The 27463-nt window shown below is 39.0% G+C and overlaps 3 protein-coding genes across 3 annotated transcripts in view; 2 read left to right on the top strand and 1 right to left on the bottom strand.

The window, feature by feature from the left end:
* LOC306755759 (poliovirus receptor) overlaps positions 1-3555 on the bottom strand; it is a gene marked incomplete at both ends in the record, with an annotated part of 43703 nt that extends 40148 nt beyond the window's left edge. Inside the window, one exon of the mRNA XM_079240270.1 lies at positions 3468-3555. Coding sequence (XP_079096396.1) covers positions 3468-3555 — 88 coding nt within the window. The remainder of the gene's footprint in view (positions 1-3467) is intronic.
* Positions 3556-6282: 2727 nt separating this feature from the next.
* On the top strand, positions 6283-18728 carry g6fl (g6f-like; the record flags this gene model as incomplete). The annotated part of the gene is made up of 10 exons (XM_079241051.1): positions 6283-6310; positions 8697-9029; positions 10387-10650; positions 10975-11010; positions 11281-11616; positions 14650-14904; positions 17706-17828; positions 18011-18084; positions 18325-18351; positions 18678-18728. The coding sequence occupies 10 exons, from the start codon at positions 6283-6285 to the stop codon at positions 18726-18728; spliced, it is 1527 nt and encodes a 508-aa protein (XP_079097177.1).
* A 759-nt stretch (positions 18729-19487) lies between these two features.
* abhd16a (abhydrolase domain containing 16A, phospholipase) lies at positions 19488-27351 on the top strand. The gene is made up of 20 exons (XM_079240244.1): positions 19488-19590; positions 20143-20199; positions 20279-20345; positions 21490-21576; positions 21835-21920; positions 22024-22097; positions 22298-22405; positions 22568-22682; positions 22780-22881; positions 22983-23046; positions 23180-23229; positions 23524-23647; positions 23733-23837; positions 23914-23977; positions 24114-24170; positions 25551-25613; positions 25729-25805; positions 25926-26024; positions 26142-26188; positions 26802-27351. The coding sequence occupies exons 1-20, from the start codon at positions 19489-19491 to the stop codon at positions 26883-26885; spliced, it is 1632 nt and encodes a 543-aa protein (XP_079096370.1). The 5' UTR covers position 19488; the 3' UTR covers positions 26886-27351.
* Positions 27352-27463: the final 112 nt, after the last annotated feature.

The following is a 27463-nucleotide window of genomic DNA, read 5'->3' on the forward strand; positions in this document are numbered from 1 at the left end:
ATCCTGCAGGATGAACATCAAATGAATCAATACAGCTTCCACATCAAAAGGCTTTAAAAATGAAGCGCTAAAATATTTTCCTAACATAAGTAATAAAAGCTTCCCATCAATCACCACACTGAGAACTTTTCATCAAACCATACCTGGTTAATAGTAGAAAACTGCACGAATCAACAGACTCATTTGGAGAAATGCCAAATGTTTCTTTCAATCATGTGTTGACGTCATTTATTCAAAATTGATGGGTCTACATTTACAACACAGTGTACAAATGGAAGGAGACACGCACTATTGCTCTGTATCATACACATGCCTCCATTATACCATAAATCCAAGCACAGTTTTATGTCTGAATCAACACTCTTAATGGTGATTATAAGAAGATGAAAGATGTTATTGATGGATCTTTTTTTTTTTTTTTTTAAACACATGAAATCCTTTTAGTGTCTGTATCACAGCTTCTTACACACATACAGACACACACTCCCGACCTTTTCAAAAATCCTTCTGACATTAACAGGGTCAGTGTAAAGGGGCGAGAACAGCTCATTTACATAACGACAGGACCAAACCAATACGGCCATGAACAAAAAAAAAAAAATCCAAACCAAGACCAGGACCCCTCGCTCAACTGGGACTAATGAGGTGCTAAGGACTTTTCTTTTTCCTTTTTCTATTACAGACGAGAAAAATAAACTCCTCTAGTGATCCATCAATTACATTCCTCTTAATGGGCAGAGTACGGTGCTCTTTCTCTGCCGTGGTGATGGATGATCCCTGGCTTGGCAGTACTACACACTTCACACCATTTGGAGGGAAATAGTTATACATAATAGTTTGAGCTACTACGCACAACGGAATGCTAAAAGAAACATTGATACATTACAGTCACTGAGAATTACTCCATGTATGTGTGTGGGAAATGGCTGAAAATCCAGAATGTATATCAGAACATTTGAACAATATACAAAACTACCTGGTGAAACACAGTTTTTGGCAATAACAATAAATCCTACAGCTGTGATGACAGACCAGGGTGAGGCCGCATGGTTTATTTTTCCTGCATCGCATGTTGCTTCTGTCATAAACTGGACAGACTCGGGTCCAAAGTGAAGGGGGGGGGAAGTGATTGCAAAGGCCCTATGACGACCGTCACTCAAACAAAAGCACAGGACCGCAGAGAATGAAAGACGGGAAAAAAGAAAAAAAAAAAGACAAGAACAAGGCGTCTGTATGTACTCGACAGCAAAGGTGGGGGAGGGAGCAGGGGTTGGCGGGAGAGAGGTTTCAAGTCGACTGGCGGGTGGGAAAGAAGGGAGGTGGGCTGTCGCCTGTCTTAATCAGTTTCTGCCTGTTGAGTCTTCCAGCCAATCCAGAAACTCAGCCACAGAACCCCGCGCAAAGCAGCGGGCTGCTGAAAATGCCACCTGTTTCCTCGAAACTGATTACAGCCATCAGAAGTCGCTCTGCATGTGAAGGAGTTTTGCTTCAGGCTTTTAGCTTTGACAAAAGGAAAAAGAAAACACTGGTTCATATGTGAGCACAGAAGGAAGCAGACTTTTTCCTCTTTCCCTGACCCTGCATGTCCCCCAGTTTCTCAGGCAGCTAGCCAGCCACCCCCTGCACACATGTAGCTTACTCAGCCTTACAGACAATGCTGCCATAGCGTCATACCCCCACCAACTCTCAAAACTCCCCCCTCATGCAAGCCCACCCTTCTTCCAATAAAAACATCTCCATGGTAATGGACCAAGCCTCGCTGACCCATATCCATGGTCACTACATGGGAGTAGGGGGCTGGGAGTGGTATTACAAAGTAATTACAAAGCTTAAACTAGCTGCTCACCTGCCTGCTTTGATTAAGGTAAACATAAAATTCATTTAAATATTTGTTAAGAAAATAACCATCAACCTCAATATTGGATTTTTTTTTTTTAGTTATTTTAAATCAAACAGTGTACTGAGAATTGGTCATGATTTATCATCTCAGACACAGGATGGAAGTTGGAAGTAAGTTGTTCCTGTAAAAGGCTGACAGGAAAAGGGAGAAATGCCAGGTAGACATCTGAAAAGTTGGAACAACTGTTGCTGCCTAAGTTTTATAGTTTAAATTATTAACCAAAATTGGAGAACTTCCAATGTACTTCCTAAAATAAATGTACACTTTCAAAAACAAACCTAAAAGCTGTGCTCCTGGCTGAGCCTTGCATTCTCTCTCATAAATATGTAAAGCCTTTTGTTTTGTGTCCTCCGCCTCTTTACTTCGCTCCTGCCACTGAGAGCATTTCATGTACTGTTAAATGAAACTGGACAAAACAGGTCCACAGCATGAATAACTCAAACCTGCGATTGTTTATTCAAGTCCAGATTAAAAACAACATAATGAGTCACAATGCTGAAGAAAAGAAAAACCACTGAACAGTAGCTGAGCCAGGACTTAGATCTAGTCCTACATTCTCGCCCCAATTATAGCACAAAACAAATAGCTGGCCTGGGGAGGCAAAGCAGGGAAAACGATGAACTGGTTTCATGCCACACACAAATATGTTAATGGGTTAACTACATGCCAGTGATATTTTTCTCCTCTCTTTTGGGTGGGGGGCTGTGGTCACAGTACCTGCTACCTGAGCTCAAGTCCACAGGAAAACATGTGAATAATTTATGTTGCAGCCAAGAAGCAGAAGTAGCCTGCCACTTTAAAGTAAGTCACTTATTCATAAGGGCCCCCTCTGTGTACAGTAGGGGCCCCTCATAGATGTAGCTCGTTGGGCACAATTGGCTAAATAAAGCCTAAAAACAATTGTTAAACGGAATTAAACGACTTGCTGTGGGTACAGAGACTATGTAAAAGTTCCACTGGTTATTCTTTGTATGTACATTGAGAGATGTCTCCATTCAGTCTATTTTTTTTTCCCACAACTGAGCCGTAACTAATTGATGATGATGTGCTGAAAGAGGGAAGAAAACGAGGAGAGGATTGGCTTCAGGGATGAGAGCAGGGGCGACAGAGACTTATCTAAGAGCCATCAAGGGCATCATATCAACAAACCTGCTCCACAGAGCCACACCTTAGGGAAACTAAAGATGGCGTTGAGTCACCACCGAAACTCGAGTTAAAAAGCGATGACCGAACTCAGTCAGAAAGAAGGAAATTGATTCCTTAAACCCCCTCACGATGGATTACGAGTCCACAATGAAAACTTTTCATGGGCTATGTCTTTTTTTGAAGACTAAAAGCCGAAAAGCCCCATCGGTAGTCCACAGTGATCTTGGGAATCACCTGATTGTAACCTGACGCCTCCCTGACAGGTGACAGGCAGGTTTAAATTCCGATATTACATTAGCTATATATGCTTGGAAACTAAATTATAGACAGTTTTGTGCCGGAAAAGAGCAAGCCATTTATTTTTAGTTTTTTGTTGTTGTTGTTGTTGTTGTTTTTTTCTTTAAAAGTGAGAAATTCTTACCGTGTATAAGAAGTATCGATGCAACAAGGCAGAGCAGTCCGATCATTTTAGTGAAGTCAAACCAGTTTCGGGCGTCATGTCTCGCCATTATGATCCTCTGAAACCAGGCACGTTGTCTCTCCAAATTAAATATGAAACAGAATAAGCAACAGCTTCGGATCAGACTCGACGTCGTCGTAAGGTGTCACTCATTCAAGCCAAAAAAAAAAAAAAGAGTAAAAACTTGTTTGACTGCTTGACAGACGACGGGGGGTCCAACTGAGATTGTTAAAAGAGTATCTTAATTCGCCTTTTCAGGCGGACAGTAGTTAAAGCAATTTTTAAAACCATAAAAAAAAAAAAAAAAGAAAATTCCGGGTGAATTCTTGCTGGCAGCGCACAGGTGAGTATTCTCCCAGCTGGTGTTCAGGATGTAATGAAGTGCTGCCGCCGAGTCTCTGCTTCAACTAGTTTCTGAGAGTGTGTGAGCGCGAGCGGCTGTCCGGCTGTCTGCCAGAGTGATGTCACGAGAGCGTCACAGTCTTACGTCCCAAAAACCAATTAGGACCAAAGACGACGGGAGCAGTGGGGAGGAAGGAGGGAGGGGGCGCCCACAGGACAACTTGTTGAAATCGCCACAAGCATCATCTTTTCTCATCTTATTTATTTATTTATTTCAGTTCAGTACCTCGACGGGTCGCACCTGGATTACACGTAAACTGCGCAGCAGGTGTTGAGTCGAGCCAAGCTGCATTTGTTTATGCAGCCAAATATGATTTAAATTGGCCTCGTGGGGCTTTGCAATCTGTTCGCCATACAAGGGAGGAGAATGAACTCTACCAAGAACTCAACAGAAGAAAAATCCCTTCCCGAGACTGTAGATGCCACGCGCACAGAGTAGGAAATGTACTTTTCTTCCCTGTCATTGATGAGGAATCCAAATTATGCAACACCACAATGATGCAACTTTTTAAAAAATTATTATTATTATTGTGCACCTGTACATAATCTCATCACTTTTTCATAGCCATGGCCATCCTAATAAATGTTCAGTCAATACAACATATCCAAAAAATGTAACCACAAAAACAGTCATTTACCTTTTGAAAAAAAGTATAATTTAGCTTCTGTACAATACATCTGATGTGGATGCACATAAAATCGGGTGATTCTTGCGCCCTCTCCTGTTTGTTTCTTTACACAGTCGAGAGGTTTTCTTCCTGTAATTTCCAACACAGTAGATGCCAAAATCAATAAACATTCATTTTCGAAAGTCAAAATACAGATCCAGAGACAGTCAGCAAAACCAAATAAAAAGGAAACAGATTCTCTCTCATTCATCTTTGCAGAGTCTAGCCAACTGATGCTGATGAGATTTTTTTTTTCTTCTGTTGAATAACTTCCTATCAATTTTGCCCTATTTTCCTTTAAATATGATATATACACTAGCACAGCACAGCAAAGGCGGTATCTGATTTAGGTCTAATCCTCTATGTTTTACGGTCATTGTAATTACATCTCCATAAGTCTCTCAGTCTAAACCAGGCGGTCGGATTCCTTGTGTTCTGTTCTTTCTCTCACTTCACATATACTGTTTGCCTCTTATTTCCCAAATCCATCTCTAAGTTTGCCACTCTGAATATTCTGATAATAATCAAATGTCAGGAAATATTCAGCACACGCAAAATACAAACGAATCATTGAAATAATATTCTTATTCCGGACTTTTATGCTTGACAGAAAAGATTTTGTGCATTCCTTTCTGCTGCAAACCCAGAGATGCATTTAAACAAAACGGCTCTGTGTGTTAAATGGGAAGAACACATTCTGAATGAGAAAAAATAGCTGCAACCACCTGAACTGAATGTTTAAAGTCTCACATTTTTACAGGAAATTTGAAGGGACCACCCAGTCTTACTAGTGCTACCTCTCAATCATATGTATTCTCATATGTATTCACAGTAGAATAAGGTTCTGTAAAGGAAATTGGCCACCAAATGAAGGATTTGAGTCCCTTTTCTTCTCAGTCTCATTGACTTTTCATACCAATTCAGCCTTCCTACTTTCTTTCTTGCTACGATCCAATTTGTTCATTCTCTACCTTTTCTCACATCCCTTTGCACCTACAATGCATTTACACTTTCTTCCTCTCCTCCCTCTTTCTTCCACTCCTCCTGTGCCATTCAATTTCCCTCATCCACTCGTCCTTCACTCCTTCCTGCTGGTTATCCATCCTCATACTCTCCAGGGGTCTGTGGCAGTGATAATGAAGCGCATAGTTAACAGATATTAGCTCATTGGCAGTGGATTCATTAGACGGAGCCAAGGCTTATGGTGATTATTTACCCATAGGGGAGGGGCCAGAAGATCAGCACCACACTCTGTGTCAGCAGCCACAGGCTTCTTTGAAGTCACACTGTGTCTCTTCTCTTGCAACAACCTCTCACACATCCCTTCTCCCTGGGTTTTTTTCATTCTGCCTAAGCACCTCTCCTTCAGCATTTTTCCCTTTTCCCGCCTTCCCTTTATACTATTTCCTTGTCATTAGACACCCACAATACATATCTACTTTCTCTCCCGCTCTATCTCTCGCTACCGCCCCCAATCACCCAGTGGTAATTATGGAAAAATCTGTAATAGTGCTCAGAGGAGCTGATAATACCTTTAGCTTAATTAAAGACATTTATGGGATGTAAAGACATGTAGCCTTGGGGTTGCTATGCACCCACACCAACCAAAACTCTTTATTTCTCTGCTTTTTCATCTCTTGATCCGTTACTTTCTGTTACACTCATCATTTTCTCTGTTTCACACATTGTGATGCACGCACGAGGACATGGCTCAGTGCTTTTGTCAGCTGGATGGTAGGGTCAGAAGTTTTTTGAGGTCATGCACTGCTCAGCTTTAAAGTTCAGCTCATACATGTTGCAAGACATGTTAGTGTCGTTGTTTTCACAGCTGCATTGGAACTTTACACTCATCATAAATGTGAATGTCATGGCAATATTGAGCTTTCAGTGGTTCCAAAAATCGTTCTGTTCTGAGGCAGAAATGATGGGACAAAATATGTCATCATAAAAAGAAAACAAGATTCTATTGCACAAGTTTTGGTCTATTTTGTTTTTCTGAAATCAACATGGAGTCACAATTTTACATGCAGGGTAAAGTTTTGCATACGCCCACTTAGATTATTGATTTGGTGGAGCTAAAAGTTGCAAAATATTTTCCAGCTTGCCAAATCCCCTTTACTTTTGAGACTGTGATTGACAGCACCTTCTAGCTTCTCTGTGCACACATAAACATGTTTGTTTGATTGCACTTGTTGGACTGGCCGACACACAACACAAGGTAAAGCGCTCCCATCACAATAAAGATACTGGAAGCTTGTTCCTGCCAGGATTGCACAATTTTCTGTACAGAGTTTTTCACTGCACTGCTTTCTACTGTCTTTTTTTTTTTTTTTTTTTTTTAATACGCTACTGTCTATAGATACAGTCTTTCAAGCTTAACTGTTATTTGTAGTCTATCGTATCTCAAGAAGGCTGCCATCAGCTGGGGGAAACTTGATTGGGTGGTCAAACACATTTTAGGTTCTACCAAGGCAGGCCTGCAGCGAACTGCAAGCTGCTAAAGCATAAGTTAGTTGAGTTTTACATCACAGTGCACTGATAGTTTAATAAACAAACTCCATTTCTAAACTTTAATAAAGTTTGCAAATGAACACATGGAAAGAGAGAATTTTTTTAAAGGAATGTTTTAGAGAAACTGTGTTGCTTGGCAACAACGATCAGATGTACATTTGGAGACATGAAGGTGAAGTATCCAATCACAAGAACATTGTATAAACTGGAACATGTGGCAGTTGTTAGACACTGTGACTGATGTGTGCTCTGGGAAACTTGAACACATTTGGGGTGTTTTAATGGGACACCGACCTTAGACACACTTTAAAGCAAAATGAGGAACAAATGCTTTTTATGAATATCCTTCCTGAACCATTTTCAGCTAAGAAAAGTGTTAAAATGTCCCGAAGTAACCAGAATCAGATTGGGATCAAACTTGCCAAAAAGATATCAGAAGTTAATTGTGCCAATTAACTTAATTAAACACTGTGCACTAAATTATTCCTTTGTTTTATTTTTAAATTAAAGATGTCGTGCAGTCTTCTTATCGTCATGTCCATAATTTACGTATGTAAACTTCTAACTTGAATTACAGTTTATCAGTCTTATTCACACAATGCATATCTGTATACAGACATGTCTTTCCTGTTGATTATACCAATGTTGGCTGCTCCACATCCTGTTGTGCAAAAAAAAGTTGTACTTTTAACTTGTTAACATGTCAGTCAGGAACTCCAGTGATGCATTAGGATCCAGAAGAATACTTGCTGTTCTTTCAGAAACTTCGAAAGGTTCACTTTCCGAAAATCGACTGAAGCTTTGAGGGTTGTTTTTTCATTTCTTTTAATGTGTGATGGAGTCAGTTTTTCTTACCTTTTGTTTTGCTACTTTATTGGTGGTCTGTTCATCTTACTCAGACATCACAGGTATGCTTCTTTTTAAACTTTTTTTTCCAATATTTATATAAACTGATATTAATACAAGCAAAGAAATAATAACTAATGACAAGTCTTGTGTAGGAAGAATTCTATATCCGAGTGAATCATTTTAACATCTTTAGATGTGTTATGTTAGAGAAGTCAAAGAACATTTTTTATGGTTCACATTTTTATTTCATGTACAGTTTACAGTCAGTCCTGAAACGGCACTGTCATACCCAGAACATATGAGAGCAAGAAAAACGTTTTTTAGATGTGGATAAAATTCAGATTCATTTGAAGGGATTAAGATGGCTTAAAGATAACAGTGTTTAATAAGTCAGGAGGCAATCTCTAAAAGTTGCTGTTTTTAAGTGAAAACACTTGTAATGTTGTGTGGAAGGGATTTTATATGATGAGGACAAAAAAGGGGAATTTAAACACAAAAGTTTCAGTAATTGTGTAAGTTAACCATCAATCATAATTGTTTTAAAATGTTTTAAATGATTGTTGCAAAAGCTTCATAATCCACTAAAACACATCAGAGGATTATTGTAAGGGAAATAAGCTTGTGAACTCATTCCTTATGAACAAAATGATAATCAGACATTAAAACTTGTGCAAGTTCCAGGTTTTCCAGACTTTATTCAAGGGTCACATCAGGAATTCAGCTTTCATATTGACAAAACTTTCCTCTTTCTCCTCTGCAGACTGGGATGATGTTGTGGTGGTTAAAGAGAACACCCCCACCACCCTGGGCTGTGTTGACACAACAATGAGAGGTAACATTTCCATTAATTGGATGGTGAAGTCTCTTGGTGAGAATAACTGGAAACTGGTTCTTTCCGCCACTGAAAAGAAAAAGTTCTCTGGCGGTGCTTCAAAGGCATCCATGCGATTGACCGACAGTAACTTTCAAGATTCTGGAGTTTTCTCTCTGTACTTCCAACCCACAATGGAGGACAGTGGTCGCTACGCTTGCCTAATAAAGCAGCAAGAGAGAAAACTGAAGGAGAGGATTGTTCTCTTGGCAATTCTTACAGGTAAAAGAAAAAAATGAAACCAAAAAGAAATGTATGATACATATATTCTAATGAGATTACTAAACCATTAACATATAAACCCATTAACTTTATGCATTAGATTATCTGATTTATCAAATATCCAGATACATCTATCTATAAGAATATTGATCTAGTTAAAGCTCCCATGCAGCTACCTTTGAAGATCTCTAAAACATGTTTATCTTTGAAGGATGCTCTTCGTCTCTCATGTATTTACTGCACAGAATTGTGGAATTACGTAAACTCACATTTTCGGTGAGCTCAGAGAAACGTCCTACTGGGAGAATCTTGTAGTGTCTCTAAATGTGTAATTTTGTACAATCAAATCCCAGCAACCAAGTGAAGCAACACACAATTTGAGAGCAGCAGATTTTTTTATTAAAGTGATGTTTTTGTACTCTACAGATAGCTAGTTATTTGTTATACACAACCTATTCATGAAAGGATTTTTGCCCTCAAAAACATTTTATTTTTCCTGTAGTTTTGAATATGAGTGCAATTTCCAGGTGCCCGTACACCATATTTATGCAAATATTTCCTTTTTTTCTTTTTTGGGGGGTGGGTACTTTAAGCTCTAAGCCTCTAATCCACAGAACTTCAGAGAGAAATGTTTGACTATTAACGCTCCTATTTTATATGTACTTATCTTCTTGAATTGTTTGCTCAAAAGGTAAATATATTACATCCAGGTATCCAGTTTAACCTCAAAACAACTGAGGTCTCCACTTGTGGGACATAGAGAAAAGAAGCCAAACTATATGCCAAACTGCCTTAATGGCTATACTGGGGACATGGATTAAACTGTCTTTACTAAAACGTCTCCAGTTTTGCTTTGCTTTAATAGATTTAAAGCTGCATCCTTCCAAAGGATTTTCATATTCACTCTGAAAGGGGTTTTATTTTATTTCTATTTTAGATGACCCTAAAACTTTTTGTCATTTGTTCTTCGTTTATTATTTACCAGAAACACATTATATTTTTTAACAAGTTTTACAACGGTTCTCTTTACTGCGACTCCTCAAGTATTCTAATAGGCATTGTGGTTGCAGAGATACACTCATCTCAGTATGCAATCTTCAAGAAGTGGCCTAAAACAGTCAAAGCGCTCCAATGATTAAAACGTGGCCTTATATGCAAAACCCCTTCAATGTTAACCAATAACTGATCATTTGCAGGATGCAAAATTGCTGTGATCTTGCAAAACTTTTTTTAAACAATGTTTTTTTTTGTTTTTTTTTTTAGTTGTTTCTGTCAGTTTTTGGGGTTTTTTTTTTTCTTCCATTTTCTCTGTTGTCTCCTTCTAATGCTGACCTATGCTGTCCTTTCTAATTTCTAGTAAATGCCTACCCTGCTTCACCTATCCGTCAGTACAGCACCCTGAGGCTCATTGCTAAAGTCACTCCTGACATCGCCATCACCAAAATCACCTGGACAGCACCTGGCGGCATTCCTATGAAAAGCAAGAAAATGCCAAACACTGGTACAGTTGCTAAGCTGCCGCAGGTCCAGAACAATGACTCTGGGACTTATGTCTGTACAATTTACCCCCGGGGAAACGGCGCCAATGTGTTGACTGCTGATGTGGACGTGACTGTCGACGGTGAGAGCCTGACTGGAGGATGAGATATGCAGAAACCCAGAAAGATAACAGATTTTTGTTTTTTGCTTTTATTGATGATGTGAATGGGCATCAAAGCCAGAGACTTCAGCAGCAGCATTATTTATTCAGGAGTCCTATAACTGCACTTCTTCAAAGTATTTACTTTTATAAACCAGTTTTCAGATTCAAAAGCAAGCTGTAGTTCTGCACTAAAATTCAGCTTGCCCTCCTGTGAATATTATAGTTGCTACATTTATGTATTATTTATCTTTTTGCTTTTTGCTCTCCCTCCCCATTCCTTTCTTGCTTTCCATCTCTCAACAGCTGACAAAGTGGCCTCATTCACCAATATAACACATGGTAAGTAACTGTAACATAAGCGGTCTGAAAGTCCTATGTCAGCAGCTTGCTAATCAGGCAGAGCAGAGAGGTAAGAAGTGACTCTCAGCGTATAAAAACTTAATCCCCATTGTTGCACAAATTTTTCTCCACTCTCCATTTCATTACTCTCCTGCTATTCTGTTTACTTTCTACTTTTTAACTTCACTCTTCATTGCCCCTCTTTTTGCATTAAATTCCCTGTCAGTATGAAATGCCTTCATAAATGTTATCCTCCAATCTTGCCTGCAGGCCAAATAATCTCAACCGCTGTTGAGGCTCAGACAACCTTCCACCTGGACTGTCCCAGTATCCAGGGGGACTATGTCCTGCTATACTGGCTTCCCCCAGATGCCAAGAGGCACAATAATATGAAGCTAGTGTACCAGTACGACCGCTGGAGGGGTTGCACCTTACAGACTGAGCAAAGTAAGATACTCCAGTTGGCTGGTGAACCATACAATGCAGAGGCTGGGAGCTTCTCCTTTCTGCTCACCCCTGAGTTAAAAGATGGTGGCCTCTACATCTGTGAAGTGTCTCTCAATGACAACATGTTCAGCCAGAGGACAACACTCAGCGTTCTGAAAGGTACAGATAAGAATCAGCATGCTGAAGTAATGGAATGAGGCAGGTTAAAAGGAGTTAAGGGAGAGTGATGGTTTTATAATACAAGTTGTGCTGCTGTATAGAGGATAACACAATTAAAGAATCCTATGATGAAAAAGTTGAACCAAAATAAAAACTAGACAAATCTTGTCTGTTCTTGACAAATCAGTTCTGCTTTTATAGGTCTGCTGAAAGAAGTCAGTGACATCCTCTGAAAGATATCCTGCATTTGGCCTTTTTAGCATAAATAATGCCGCAGGTGTTCTGTTGATTTGAGACCCTGTAAAGGTCATAAATTATTACTATCTCACGTCATTTCCATATTCAAGCTGTTTACCTTTGGCCTACCCTCAGTTGCGCTAATGCACCATTAAGTTTGTGGTGAAGTCAAGCGTTTTGAAAATATATCTAACCAGACAACTGCATCAAAACACAACAGCAAACAAATTTCAGCAGCCAGAGTAAAATATTGCTCCATACATATGGTGCATAATGTTAACATTTGTCAGCCAAAAGCACCCAAACCATGATCGTTATTAAAGCTAACCAAAGCCCAACCAATCAGTCAGAATAAAATTCAAAATAAGAGACAAAATTAATGTTAAAACATTTATCCCACAGGAAGCTTAGGCTTCTGTTTCTAAGGAAAAAAATAAGTGAGAAACACAATAGTCTCAGTGGTGTGAATTTCAGTGATCATGGCAATGATGATGCACGTATGCAATGTGAAGGCACCAGAACACTTGACACTGCAAGGCCACAACAAAAACAAACAAACAAACAAATAAAAACCTGGATCATCATGGAACTTTACAGAAATAGAGTTACAAACATACTGTTCCGAACAAGTTTCCATCCCACTGCTTCCCTAAAATTTTGATTAACAAGCAAAAAATATTTTGTCAGCATGTGTTACTAACTGAAACCATGTCATCAGGTCTTGAGGTTAATCAGTGTTGTTTAAGATTGTATCAATAAGACATGTGCTGTTTAGACAAGTCAACACTTTTGGTAACTGAGAAATATCTATATGAAACTAACCTTTTTTTGTTACTGTTCCCTCTAATTTTCAGCTATTAAAACCATCTTAACACCAAATTATCCAGCTAACCCATAAGATAGATGATTTAAGTCAACTTTTTATGTCAAATGTAAATGATGAATAAATAGCTAAATGGTTAAATAAATAAATAAATAAAATGACAGAATACTTTGTCAACACCAATAAAAAAATGTTAAAATTAATATCTAAAGAGTTTTTTTTTATATCTATTATAACTGCAAATTCTCTTCACACAGACTTTGTAGTTAGTCATTTTTGTTGGATAAATATGAAAATATAGATATTCAGACTTTTATATACACTTACATATACTTTGACTATATATATATACATACATACATACATACATACATACATACATACATACATACATACATACATATATATATATATATATATATATATATATATATATATATATATATATATATATATATATATATATATATATATATATATATATATATATACACACATACAGTCTACACACAAATATACATATACCTGTTAATCTTACTGTGACTGATACAAATCAATGCACTATGCTGATATCTTATAACTAAACTATAACATTTAAGTTCAAATTTACACATTCAACACTTATATTTAAGCTTTGCTGAGTAAGTGAAAAGCATGTTACTCATAGGTGGATTTAGCACATGACAATCTTAGCAAAGTTGGCTGTATTGTCTCTTTGACATTTATACGATAAACTAAGCCATCTGACTCATTGTTCTAACTCAGGACTGCACATCACAAAAATCTTATTTAACTTTATGCAGCAATGTAGCAAGTACTTTTTTCCAAAAATGCAAAGCCATTCTGTGAAACTAGAGCACATGCACAGCAGTAAGTTCAGAGGCACAAGGCATCATATACATGGACTTGCTATAATAAGAGCACCCATGTCTCTTTAAGTGATGTATTATTGTAATTATTTGCCCTGCTAAACTGTACTTGAGCAAGACATTAAATTCTGACCAACTTGAGTGCATTGTTCATCCTCTCTGACAGCAAAGAATAAATGAAGAGAAAATTTCCTACAGGCATTGGTAAAACGTCACATTATTAAATGAATAAATTTACTATATTGCTCCTGAAAGAGAACACTTACTTGATTCATAAATTTAAAAAAAAAAATTGAGCTGAGCACCTGTTGATTTTTTATGAGTGTGCCTTGGGCATTTTCACCCCTTGAAGAAGCATGCATTTACACACACACACACACACACACACAAGCCATTACATACACATACAAACTCAAAGACCTGTCATGGTGGCCTTGGACGGCTTTACTAATCACAGTCCCACTGGCATCCATCACAGCTGCCCAGACATGACCGGTCGCTCTGTCACTGTCACTGTCACCCCACTTCACACATCTGCATCTGTAAAGCTCACTCACACACACATCCACCCGCTCACCAGTCATATGACGCATATATTTTTACCCCACCTCATTATAAGTATCATTATATTTGATTATACCTGCTGCCCTCCCACCAAGGCTGTGGGTGGCCCACGCTGATCACACTAATCAAGGCTGAAATGTATGTGTGTGCGTGGGTGGGTGTGTGTTTGCATGTGTGTGTGGTGGGGATCTGTGGAGCTTGATTACACCCAGATGGATTCTCATTACAGTTTGATGAGACACCAAGCATCAGTCACAGTCAACCAATGCATTAGCAGCAAATCACTTTAATGAATATATATTATTTTGACCCCACTCTGAATTGTTCTTTGTTTTTCATATCACTTTCCTTTTACCTCATTACTCTCTATCTGTCCTTGCCCTTTTCTATATTCACACACTACCCTTTAACTGACTTTCTCATTCTTCCTGACTGTCTTTTTCTCCAACCCATCCTTCTTCACGGCTTCCTTGCTTTGTTTCATTGCCTTCTAACATTTTTCCTCTCATGTCCCCCCCATTACCTTTCTCGAATCTACAGTTAAAACCAGACGCTATGGCTCAAAGCTGGAGTTGCTGTGCCTGTATTCAGAGCGATCCCAGGTTCAAAATGCCGAGTGGAAACACAACAATGAGAGCCGAAAACTGAAGATGACAAGCAACGGCCCAGGCAGCCTCAGCACCACGGTGCAGTTGCCCATTACCTCGGGTGTAACAGGAAATTATACCTGCATCCTAGAGCTGAAAAATGGCCGGGTCATTCGGGTGGAAGAAGTTATCAGATTGCCCCCTAAAGGTGGGAGCAGCTGCATGGCTTGCAAAGATTTTTCTGTGCTTCATTTATCTGTTCAAATGAAGAGTATTACATTAGTGGTACAAGCAGATTTCCTGTCAAAGTGATGTGTATAATGAACCGTGAGCACAGATAATTCATGAATATGTGCTCTATGAAGCATTCTGCGTTGTATTAAAACCAACCTCAGGTCAGTTCATCTGCCAGAAATCCTGAGGTTTACAAAGGAAAAAGCCCCTGACAGATACCATATGTTAGACTTTCTTAATGTAGCTCAAGAGGTCACATGATACAACCTTTGATAACATCCAGCAGCTTAGCTCATTCAATTTATATGCCAGATTTTGGTTTTGTTTTTTTTTTTAAATAATAATCCCTCCCAGTTCTCATACATGAAGCTTTGCATTTTCTAAAATATAAAACATTAAGTCTATCTTTTTCCTTTATCTACTTCACCCAGCTAATATGTGAACATAAGAGGACAGGACCTTAGGATATTTCTCCTCACAAAAACTAAATTATTTAGGCTTATTGTATTGGTGGCTACAGGGGGAGAGCAGGAGGATGTGACAGTTGAATGGATCCCTTTGCAGTGATGAGTTCACTCGCTATACCCTTAGACATTACTGTGGCTCATCGGCTCTGAGCTGTTGTGATGCTCTCAGATGGTAGAACTATAAGAGTAATGGGCAAGAAGGAAGGACCATGGCAAAAAAAAATACTAAGTGGTAAATTAAAATATCTTTGAGAAGTTGCATGAATACGTAGCAAAGTGACAAGTGCATATTTCTAGTGTTTCATAAGGAACTGAGACTGATCACTGGATGACATACATAGTATTGTTGCAAAATGTCAGGCTTCACAAATGTTCAAAACAGCACAAAATATATGTTTAGTAATGAATAATAAAACAAAAACCAATGACAGATACATGTTTAAAAATATGGGTTTTGTTGTAGCTGCTCTTTTTTTTTTGGAAGGTCTCCAGAGATTTTTTTTTCTTTTTCTCCTTCGTGGTTTTATATATAACAGAATGGAAACAAGGTTTTATGAAGTAAAATAACAGAAAAAAAATAAATCATATTTATTATTCTGGGATATCTACTCCACTGCAAGAAAATCTCAAAGCAGAGCCCAAGCTGTAGAAGCTGAAACAACACTGCATAATAGATTTTCATTTACCGATGCACAGTACAAAGAATGTAAAATTGAAGTTATCATCACGCTCAGACGCACACAAAACACTTCAAATATCAGGATTTTTCTGCAATCATGCGCTGTCTTGAGTTTTCACATCCTTTGCAAAGCATTGAAGCAGTTATTTGGTCTGTCTCCTTTACAACACCCTACTCTTCAGTCTCAATGATATAAATCACCCCCCCCACACACCCACCTCAACTGAAATGAAACAAATGAGGTGAGGAGGAAGAACCAATCATGGTGAGAGCCAGACAGAGGAAAAAAAAGAAGATATGTGCTCAGAAACTGGGAATATTTATGCCTCGCTTTGCTGCACTCAATTAACATAATCCATGCATTAAAACTGGCCTGAAGAACAGTGCAGGGCAATCCTGGGGTCAGCTTTCACCACAATATTCCATTAGCATCCTGTACACATACTCAACAATCAATTACACCTGAAGCAGCACATAATGATTGATTACTCTGAAGCAAGCTAAAAGTTGTGACACTAGGGTTACGATGAGACCTGAGGGTCAATTCCTTTTCAAACAAAATTTGTGAAAAGTTCATGTGGAAGCGGACTTTTCTCAGGCGTCTGTGCATTAAATAACTTTAACATTTGCTGTAAGAAAATGACTGGATGGTTTCAGAAATCCTTATTTTTATTTAATAAGTCTATTTTTGTTGTTCAGTAGTGATTACCTGCATAAACCCAAGATGTCTGACATATCTAGCCATGTGCTGCATGAACAGTGATCAGACAGCAGCAGCACACTTGTTTCAGGTTCCTCCCTCCTGCTTTGCATGTCAGCTTGTGGCTGTGTTTTGCAAGACTGATGTCATCTTCTATTCCAACAAGTTTGATCACACTTGTGCTCTTCCCACAAAATTTAAATGGTACAGTAGTGAGCGACTGGAGTGTTTATATAATGTGTGAAATAATCATTCCTACGCCTTTTGACACACCTGTTTTTCAATGCTGTAATTGACTGGGTACCCTTGAGAGCCTGATGTTTACATATCAAGTTTGCCTAGAAGCAGTTTGATATTGGAACTGGATGTTAAAGGAATGTAAAAGAGAACATCTCAGTGCTTCACCATACATGATGCAGGTTTTGGATTGGTTTGGTTTTGGGGGAGGGTGCATGTATGTAACTGACAGTTGTTGAGATTTTGTATAATGATGGCATTTGGTCTCTATGCCCCTGGAATTCTTTTTCTTTTCCAAGTTTGAGATTGACAGGTTTTACAGTCCAGACTGACGATGTGCCAGATCAATGCCTACTAAGCGTTTCCACAGGCTATTCACTCTCCTTGAGTAAGCCTGGATTTCCTCAGCATCTTTCACTGCACCCGTTCCCTGTGACTAAAGGCAGTATGATGCAAATGCATGTAATACATTGAGGACATTGTAACCACAACATGTCTTTTAACAGTTGGAAGGAATCACGTGAAGAAAAAGTTGCCCCTCTTAGACTGAACTGAAGAACAAAATGAAAAGCAAACTCTAAGTTCCTGGACAGTCTTCGTGTCATTCATTTACACACTCTTCAGGCTTTAAACGATGACTCTTCTTAGAAACATTCATGCTTTTGTCCTCTCTCACTTTTTTCCTTTTGTAGAGAGTGTCAATGACACAGCCCCCCCCCTGCTCCCTTCTCTCTCTGCTTTATTACTCCCTGTGCCCCTGGTTGCCGCAGCCGTCGGTGTGTTGCTATGGAGACAGAAACACATTTCTGATCGCGGTGAGTCTTCTGGCGATTTCTTTTTTGACATCTTTCCATGTTCCGTCCGTCTTTGGGCCCCAGTGAGCGATGTGGGCCGTGACATCCTCTGGGGTTGTTGTAATGAATCTGCCACCTCCTTCCCCCCTCTGCCGATAAGTGTGTGTGCATTTGTCCATGAGACTCTATCTTTCTGTACTCAGGTATTGAGCAGTCTCTCTCTGTTCGTTCGGGTGACACAGAGAACATCTATGAGAATCCTGAGGATGTAAGACAGGTGATGAATTCAGACATTTTCAATTACTAAATGTCCTCTGATGCATTTCCCTCCCCTCTTTGCCCTTTCCCACTTGTTCCCTCTGGTATTTAGTTCCCTTTGCATGCCTTTTCTCAGAAGTGTAGTATTTATATTTTGCTTTCCATTTTTGTTTCTGTTTTTACTCCTTTCAGCTGTCCCTTTCTCTCTCACTTGTTGTTCATTAAACCTGTTTGTTCCACTCTCCTCCCTTCCCAACAGGCTCCTCCCCAGGGTTCAGTCTACATGGTGAGTTATTGTGTCATCCCCTGCACACTCAGACATTTTGCATATGTGTCTGTGTGAGAAGTTGTGTCACACGCATCCACTAGTGCATATACAAAGTCTCATTCTCTTTCTTGCCCTCTCCCTAAGCTGTCAGCAGATATGTCTTCCTTTACACTTGCAGTCCTCTCCTCTAAACCCATGCCTATCAGCAGTCACCCTTTCATTAGTGGTATTAACAGATCAATCTCATTACACACTAGGGGGACATAAATCTGGCCTTGGTAACTCACTTTATCCTTCTCCTCATTGTACCCCCCCCCACCACCCTTTTTTCTTCTTGGTGCCAGGATTTGAAGCCAAGAGGAGAGGATGATGTCTATAAGGAACTGGAGCGGTAAGGAAGGAATCTTGCATCACCTCTGTGTGCTTTTGTATGTTTGACTGTATGTGTGCACGTGTATGTGCATGTGCCAACATTGTCACTCATCTTCCTCTCACATTCACCAATCACACTGGCCTGAACATCACTGTGACACTGTGGCATAATATCACGCCATGCGCTGACAAGCAGCGCTCCTTCGCCTGCGAGTTGTTGTTGCGTGGGCTGCTTGTGTTTGTGTTTAAAGGAAAATAAAAGAGACGAGGGCACAGGAGATTTTTGAGTGAGTTTGTCTTTGTGCTCTGTTTTCAGATACGAGCAGTGTCAGAGCTGATCACCTACCCAGATCTCATCCCCATCCAGCTGTCACAACCTCTCAGTTCCAAGCTGCAGCAAAAGGCCTTTATAAACAGCAGTAACAACAAAATGTCAGAGATGGGACTGAAGAAAAAGTTTAGTGCTTCAGGGAAATGTTGTTTGCTTATTTTTCTTTGTAAACTATTGCTCTTTATCAGTTAAACAGGCTTTACATTTGTTTTATATATGTGACAGTTTTTGTTCTTCATCTCATATGTTTGGCTGATATTTTGTTTTACTCTTATCAAGCATTTCATATTGTTACTACCTGCTTTTACTTTAATGTTTAACTTTATTAGCACAGACATCTAAAAATAAACACATTTTACCCTAATGTTACCACTTCTTATTTTTCCGCATCATATTGGGAGCGCTTCTGAATTGAGGTCGTTGCGGGCTGCCGTAGTTACCGTAGAGGAAGGATGGCCAGCTGGATGTGGCTCCGTTGTATTATAGGGCCTCATCTGCAACGAATTCACCGTTCACCGGACCCCTCTCGACCCGAGGGCAGGTCGGGCAGGAGGGTAGGGATGTACCGATTTATTTGAAGCATCCGAGTGCGACTTCTCGGCAAGATTTTGAGCTGTTGTCCCGCCAGATATTTGTTATTGAAGCTGCTACTGTCACTGCACCGCGTAGCCCGAAATGACAGCTTATAAATGAATGAAATGAAATGCATACGATTGTTTATACGTACGTGAACATATGTTTGTTTGTTTTTCTGTACCCCTGCCACAGCTGTGAACAGTGTGACTATGACTTAGTGCTGTGGCTTGTTTCGTTTGAAGCGAACTGGCTCTGTGTTGTTGCTAACAGAGAAGCAGTTTTAATGAAACTTTGAAGATAAACACAAGAATGTAACTAAACATAAAACTAATGGTTGGCTTTTAACATGTTAAAATGAATATGTCTAATCACTATAAATTCAGTGTGAAGTGGGAATATATTACATATGACATGATCTTTATATAAGAGTGCTACCAGCTAAGCTAACGCTAGCGAAACTTGCTCAGAGGCAGACATTGCAGCACTGCTCTTGACATGAGCAGCTTTTCTCTCTCTGTATCTGCTCCCAGGGATGGAACTACCAACCCAGAAGTCTGGAAAAGCACACTGATAGCATTCTTGGATGGGTCTGTATTTTATTTAGCGTAATCACATAGAAATGAATAGGGATTTACTTACTTTAAAGTGTGCATTTTCTTCCTCCAGGCATCGACACTTTGGTCCCTGTCTTATTACAGCTCCCCCCTTCTCCTCTGCTATCTTTACAGAAAAGGTCAGTTTTGTTAATTATATTTAGCGGGAAGCAAAGGGCGAGTCTCCTCAGATCCGCGGGCAAATACTTATAAAGGAATATAAAGTGTGTTTTGAGACGCCTTCAGCTTTATTTTTATTTGTATAGCGCCACTTCACAACAATGTTGTTACAGGGCACTTTACATACACAAATCAACACACACATAATTTCAAGCCAATTCATACATATCCTATAATAGAAACCAACTGATTGCATCGAATCATGACTTCCATCCAATCCCCCATATCACAGTGTAATGTAGTGAAAACTGTCATACATTTGTAACAATTGCCTGATGCTTGATCATGAGCTAGATGCTATGTGCTAAAGCTAATTTGGCATCAGCGTTCTGCTTAGACCAGTGTGCTGTCTCAGTTTAATGAAAGGTGAACTAGACTTTAAAATGAAACTGCAATGTTTTAGTCTCAAACAATAATTTGTGATCTGTTTCCAAGAAAGGACAGATGGAGTTTTCATAAACCAAGGAAGTATTGAGGGTTTGACTATATAAGTATCAGAAAAATTATGTTTCTGTTGTCATTCTCTCCACAAAGTTCAATAACGTCATTGAGTAGGATGTGATGAAGTGTTTTTGTGTGTCACATAGTAAATGTATTTTAAGCATCGGTTTGATTATTATTACTTTTTATTTTATTTTTTTGTCACTTGTAATTTCAGAATAACTGGGCTTTATCTGTTTCACTCCCCTGTTCTATGCAGGTTAAAGCAAATAACACCAACACTCTCAGGATATTTTTCTCCTCCTAGTGCAGTCTTTTTAGGTTTTTATAGCTTGATATGTTGAATAGCTGTTTTTCTCTGAGGACTTGAAAAGTGTAAAAATGTCCATTTCTTTCTGGATGATAATTTTCTCCTAACAGGGTTGTCCTTGTAAATCACTGTCCTTGCTACAAATGAAATTAGTGTAAACATAATCAACTAATTCATCCAGTAAGACTGCATTAGTAGAAATTAATTGCTTGAGGTTGTATGTCAGTACTTAATGTATGATTGAGCCTCTGAAATTGATTTCTGCTCATAGTTGCAGGCTAGCCGTCACACTGAGTCTTTTCATTTGTGCCTGCCATTTAGCCTTGAGTATGTGTCACTTTGTTCATTTTCAGGCTACATTTGCAGCAGTAAGTTGGTTCCAGTGAGTCAGTATGTGGGAACCGTGCTTGTATGTCTTCTTGGAGTGGCCTGTCTAAGAGGTGAGAGTGCTGATTTTAATTTAAAAGACAATAGTGGATTCAGTTTATTCATCTTAAGATATCAGAACACAACACATGCTCAGTGTGCTACACACCTGAAAAGATTTCATAATGGCTGAGACTGTTGTGCAAGGTCTTTACCCTCAAAGCATACTGAACACACCCCTGAGACCAATTTGTTTTTGTGTAATATAGACTCTATTTAATTCCCTTTCTCTTTTATTTCCTCTGACCTTCCTTCTGTCTATTTCTCCTAAGGGTGGGGGAGATGGAAGAACCACGAGTATGTGCAGTTTATCTCAATTCTTGAGGAAACGAGGAAGAATCACACACCGGAAAACAAGGTGAGTCATACCAACTTAAGGAAAGGTGCTCAACATTTGTAGACACAGTGTAATGCTTATGAGGATTACAGAAGATGTCATTATTTTTGTGCTTCCCTTCTAGAAAAAACTGAGAAGTTATGACTTTGACTTTTCATACTGGCCTGCGGATTTCAGCTGGTCAGAAGTCAGCAGTCCGTAGGTTTTGTTTTTTTTGTTTTTTTTTTACTTCTCTCTCTGTTTTATTCAAACGAGCAATTCTTTTGCTGAGATTGTACTCTCATCAGAGTCAGTTCATTATATTTACATGCCTTCAAGCAATTTGAGGTAGACTGAATAAAATTCATTGACAGAATGACAAATGCCTTGTTGCTTAAGTTTCATTCTGTGTGTAAAAGGAAACTGTCCAAGGCGGGTGTTTCTCTGCTGAAACCAGAGCCCAGACTGAGAGGAGCAGCAGACAGTGTCCTTAACTCTGTGCGCACTTTACCATGCCACATTATTGGGTAAGAGCGAAATTGCATGAGTGCATGGTGACACTTTATTAATGGTATTAAATTTCTGGGATGTATGAAGTCTCCTTCAGGAGAAAATTTCCAATTACAACCAGTGTTCTCTCAAAAGTTGCACCAGTGTCTTTTTTTTTTTTTTTTTTTTTTTCCCTGCAGTTATCTCATTGCTCACTCATTTGGGAGAAGGATGCTGTACCCTGGTTCTGTGGGTTTGCTGCAGAAAGCCATGAGGCCCATGTTGCAACAAGGCCAGGCTAAGTTAATAGAAGAGGTAGGAGAACAAACACCCGTGGTCACATTATATTTAAAATATTATTTATTGATTCTGTTTGTTTGTTCACTTATTTATTTACCCAACTCTGTAACAGTTTGACGGGCAGAGAAACAAGCTGGTTGCCTGCGACGGTAATGAGATCGACACAATGTTTGTGGATCGAAGGAGAGATGGCAGACAGAATGGCAAGACTCTGGTAAATGTCTGCAGTGATTTGTTGTTTTTATGCCCTGGGCTTGTTCTGGGGTCCAACAAAACTCCTGTCATATTACAGATGGTTTTCAAATTCTGCCACAGGTCATCTGCTGTGAGGGTAATGCTGGCTTTTATGAGGTGGGCTGCATGAACACTCCACTGGACGGTGAGGAACACTTCACTTCACAACAGCAACATTAGGCATCACTGAATTCCTTTTAACTTAGAAAGTTAAAAGGAATTCAGAAAGTTGTTGAATTTTAGCTGTGGTTAAATTTTCTGTTGATGGTGCGTTGTAGGTGGTTACTCTGTACTGGGCTGGAACCACCCTGGCTTTGGAGGCAGTACGGTAAGCAGTGTTGTGTTAGTTACTACAGTTACAGCACAGTGAGGTTACATTATGCATGTTGTGCCTCATGTCATCCAAACTAGTACTGCAGTGGAAAAAAAATTGGAATGTGGAAATTCTTGTTTTAGTTGCTGCACAAGACACTTTTCCACTCCCACTCTCTAACGAATATCAATTGGGAGATTGGAGATCTTTAAGGTCATTTTACAGTTCAAGGTTTTGTAGGTTGAGGAGTTTGTGATACAATTTAATTAAAGTGTAAGATCACTTTTCCTTTTTACTTTGTTTTTTCAGGGAGTCCCATTTCCCCAGAATGAGGCCAACGCCATGGACGTAGTTATTCAGTATGCGATACACAAGCTTGGTTTCCAGCTGAGTGATATTGTCATATATGCCTGGTCCATTGGAGGGTTCACAGGTACCTAAAGACAGTTGCATTTTTTTTAAAATGTCCTTTTTTTTTAAAGTTTTCCTCTTATATTGTTTTTTATTTCCTGCCTTAGCCAGTTGGGCAGTGATGTCATACCCAGAGATCCAAGCAGTAGTGTTGGATGCCTCTTTTGATGACCTTCTGCCTCTGGCCCTGAAAGTCATGCCCGACAGTTGGAGTACGTGCCAAGATTCAGAAACTCCTTCAGCAGATAGTTTTGTTTGAGTAATATCAGCATTTTTATTATCTTCCAGGACCTTTGGTACAACACACAGTGAGGCAATACATGAACCTCAACAATGCAGAGCAGCTGCTGAAGTGAGTGAAACTGCAGTTATTGTTGAAAAGGGATTATGAGATGTTGCGAGGGAAAGAGATATTAGAAATATTTTATCTTCTTTGCCTTTGCTTATCATGTAGTGGATGATAAGCACAACTGTTTCTCTTCTTTCAGATATCAGGGACCAGTCCTGCTGATCAGGAGGACCAGAGATGAAATCATCACAACAACGTAAGTCACAACAAGCCCTCACTGCTCATCCTAGAATATGTCAGAGACATATGTTGTTTTTCATTTCACCAATTTAATTATAATGTCAACCACTGAGATTGAACTTTTAAAAAAAAAAAAATCCTATGAATAAACTTTCTGGTTAATTTAAACATAATTCAGGTTTTTAATATTCAGTATTAAGGACCAAAGTAACATTCTTTGACCTAATATCTTTTGTGACGGCAGTGTCATTAATAACATTCCCGTAGTGCAATAAGTTTGGTGAACTCTTTTTGTTGGGGAAGTTTGACATTTTGCCAAAGAAGACATCTTCCACCTCATTTTGTCTGATTGTGACTTTTTTTTCTTTTTGTTCTTATTTGTGAAACAAACCTACTTTATCTACTTTCATCATGGTGCCCCAAAGACAAATGTAGTCATAATAGACATGGCTTTTAAAAGATAAGAAAAACTCTGTGAACTTAAAAGCATGATGTACCAGGTTTATGGTTTATACCATACTTTTAGACAAAACTGTAAACACAATCCTACTATTATATAATGGACTTTTTGATGCTCTTGCAGAGACAAATAGCTACAGCTTTTTGACACAATCTTTTTGTTAGTATTCATTTGTCCAATGGTGACATTTTATTTCAGTTTTTATTGGCTGATATCTATGCAACATCAGCATCATTGCATCTGTAATCCAAGTTTAAGTGAATCGACAGGCCATTGATTTGATCTGATTTTCCAGTCACTTTATTTTGCAACTCTGAAGTTTGTGAGTGTGTGTCAACACCTATAATAGCTGGATCTTTAGATAGTGCATTCTAAATAATCTAATTCTGTGATGTTTTCCTGTCATTATTGGGCACTGAGGTTTGCCACAGGCATCAACATTACCGTATAAAATGGTGAAGGATTGAACGGGGTGTAAATACATTCCAAATGCACAGTAACTAATGTCATTTCACACTTGCCAAACAGTCTAATGTTTATGTAAGTGTATTTGGAAAAACTCTACCCATTTTCTCCTTGAGATTTGGAAAGTCCTTGTACGGCAGTTTTTTTTTTTTTTTAATTTGGTTGATTGGTTTGTTCAGGGTATGCAAAACTGCAAGGTCTCAAAGTTATTTTAAACATGGATGGTGGAGGTTTTTTTTTTTTTTTTTGACAATGTCATTGTAATTTATTTTGGTAAGTCTTTATCAGTGCAGTGAAGGTGAATGAAATTTCATATGCACTTCTTTGTCCCCCTGAATTCTTAATAGTGTTTGCAATTACACTTCCCTGTTGAAGTTTCAAAAATATTTTCTTCCTCAGTTCTGTGAGCAGCACAGGTTGAAGACATAATCTTTAAAATGTGGCACCTCATTAACTGCATGTGTATTACAGTGGTCCAGAGGACATCATGTCAAACCGAGGCAATGACCTGTTGCTCAAACTGCTTCAGTTCAGGTCAGTCTCTTCATTTTCACAAATCTAACCTCAGTACTTTCACTGCATGAGCCATTTTGTGCATTTGGACTGGATGAGTGACGATTTGAAGCGATGATGTCCTGTTCCTCATTAGGTATCCAAAAATAATGACGGATGAAGGGATCAGAGCTGTCAGACAATGGCTAGGAGCCTCCAATGAGTTAGAAGAAGGCAAGTGAATCCACATGTGCCTGTCCTTTAAAATATTTTATTTAACCCTCAGGCTTGTTTCCTAAATGCAGGCAAATACTATTATGTAGTGTTTAATGGCAGCTCCCTCTTTATCTGCAGCATCTGTGTACAGTGGCTATGAAGTGGATGATGACTGGTGCGTGTCAGTGCTGCAATCTTATCAGGCTGACAGAGATGTTATGTTTCCATGGAGTGTTGGTAAGTATCATCTCCTTTCACAAATTCTATAGGCAAATTAACTGCAACCAACATTATCCACAAATGATTTGCCCCCTAGTGTGCTTATATGGTCTAATACACACTTCGTGTCACCAGGTGAGGACATGACTCTAGAAGGAAGGCGGCAGCTGGCTCTTTTCTTGGTAAGGAAGTGATCTAATGTTATCTAAGCTCTCAATCCGAGTTGTGCTCCGGCCTGGTTAATAGGACAGGCACTTGTTGTCTTTATTTCATCTCTTCAAGCTCAACTTTAACATAACCTGTTACTCCAGTTCACTCACATGCAGCTTCTAATTTATTTTTTACAGACCACTCTTTAGTTTTTAGGTTGGCTTACCTTCCCCCTACTATTGCAATTTCCCCTACTACAAAAAAGCAAACAAAAACAAAAAAATCACAGCTCTTCAGACTTTACCACTAAGGAACAATGTTCTGGTCGCCATAGTAACCTGCTCACCTGTGCTCTCAGGTTGACTGGTGTAATATATTTCACCACGTTCAGCTTATTGAAGTCATTTAACATCAAACAAGAGGAGTGCCATCAATTACAGCTAATGCTTTGCTTTTCCTCCCCTGGTAATGCCTTCTAAATTAGGCTTTATTCACCTCCTGAGTAAACCCTTAAGAGATGGGAGAGATTTGTAAGGCACTGAGCCAGATAGACGGAACTTAATATAATCAAGCTTTGCACTTTTTGTTCGTCGCCCTCCCACACATCTAATTCTCAATTCCTCCTCCATCTTTCCCCTCTCTCAGGCGCGGAAGTACATGCGAAACTTTGAATCGACACACTGCACTCCTCTACCCGCCACTGAATTCCATTCACCCTGGAGACTGTAAAGGGAAAAAAGGATGGATGGGTGGATGGATGAAGGGAGTTGATGGCCTGCGGTCAGAGTGTGTTTCTGGCATGTTGTGAATGTACTATTGTGGGTTTTTGTTTTTTTTTTTAATTTTGTTCCAGTTTTCCTCCACAGAGCCAAAAACTTGTCAAGTATAGTACTTTTTTTTTCTTTAATGGTTACTGTTAAATAATTTTGTTTGGTATTTCTCTTTTAAAAAGGATGCATTTTAAAATAAGTGCACAAGCCATCTCTCACTCCTTCCATTGTTCCCTCTTTGGCTGTATTTGTAAGCAGACATCTATTCTAATACTGAATAATAATAGGGAAAAAAACAATCCTAATATAAGTTTGGAGACGTTTCATCTTTAAAAATGCAGCCAAAGTGTAGAAGCTTTTCAGGTTTTTCTTTTGTGGCCACAGTCTGTCTGAACAAAGCTGTATCCTAAAATGATGCTCTTACATGTTCCATTAAATATGTTGATTACAAATTTCAGGATTTCATTTTTGTGTTAATCACATCATACAAGCATTCATCAAATCTGTGCTATAAAGGGACTTTGATTATAATAGACT

This window comes from Telmatherina bonti (genome assembly GCF_933228915.1).
Source record: "Telmatherina bonti genome assembly, chromosome: 5".
Lineage (NCBI taxonomy): Eukaryota > Metazoa > Chordata > Actinopteri > Atheriniformes > Telmatherinidae > Telmatherina > Telmatherina bonti.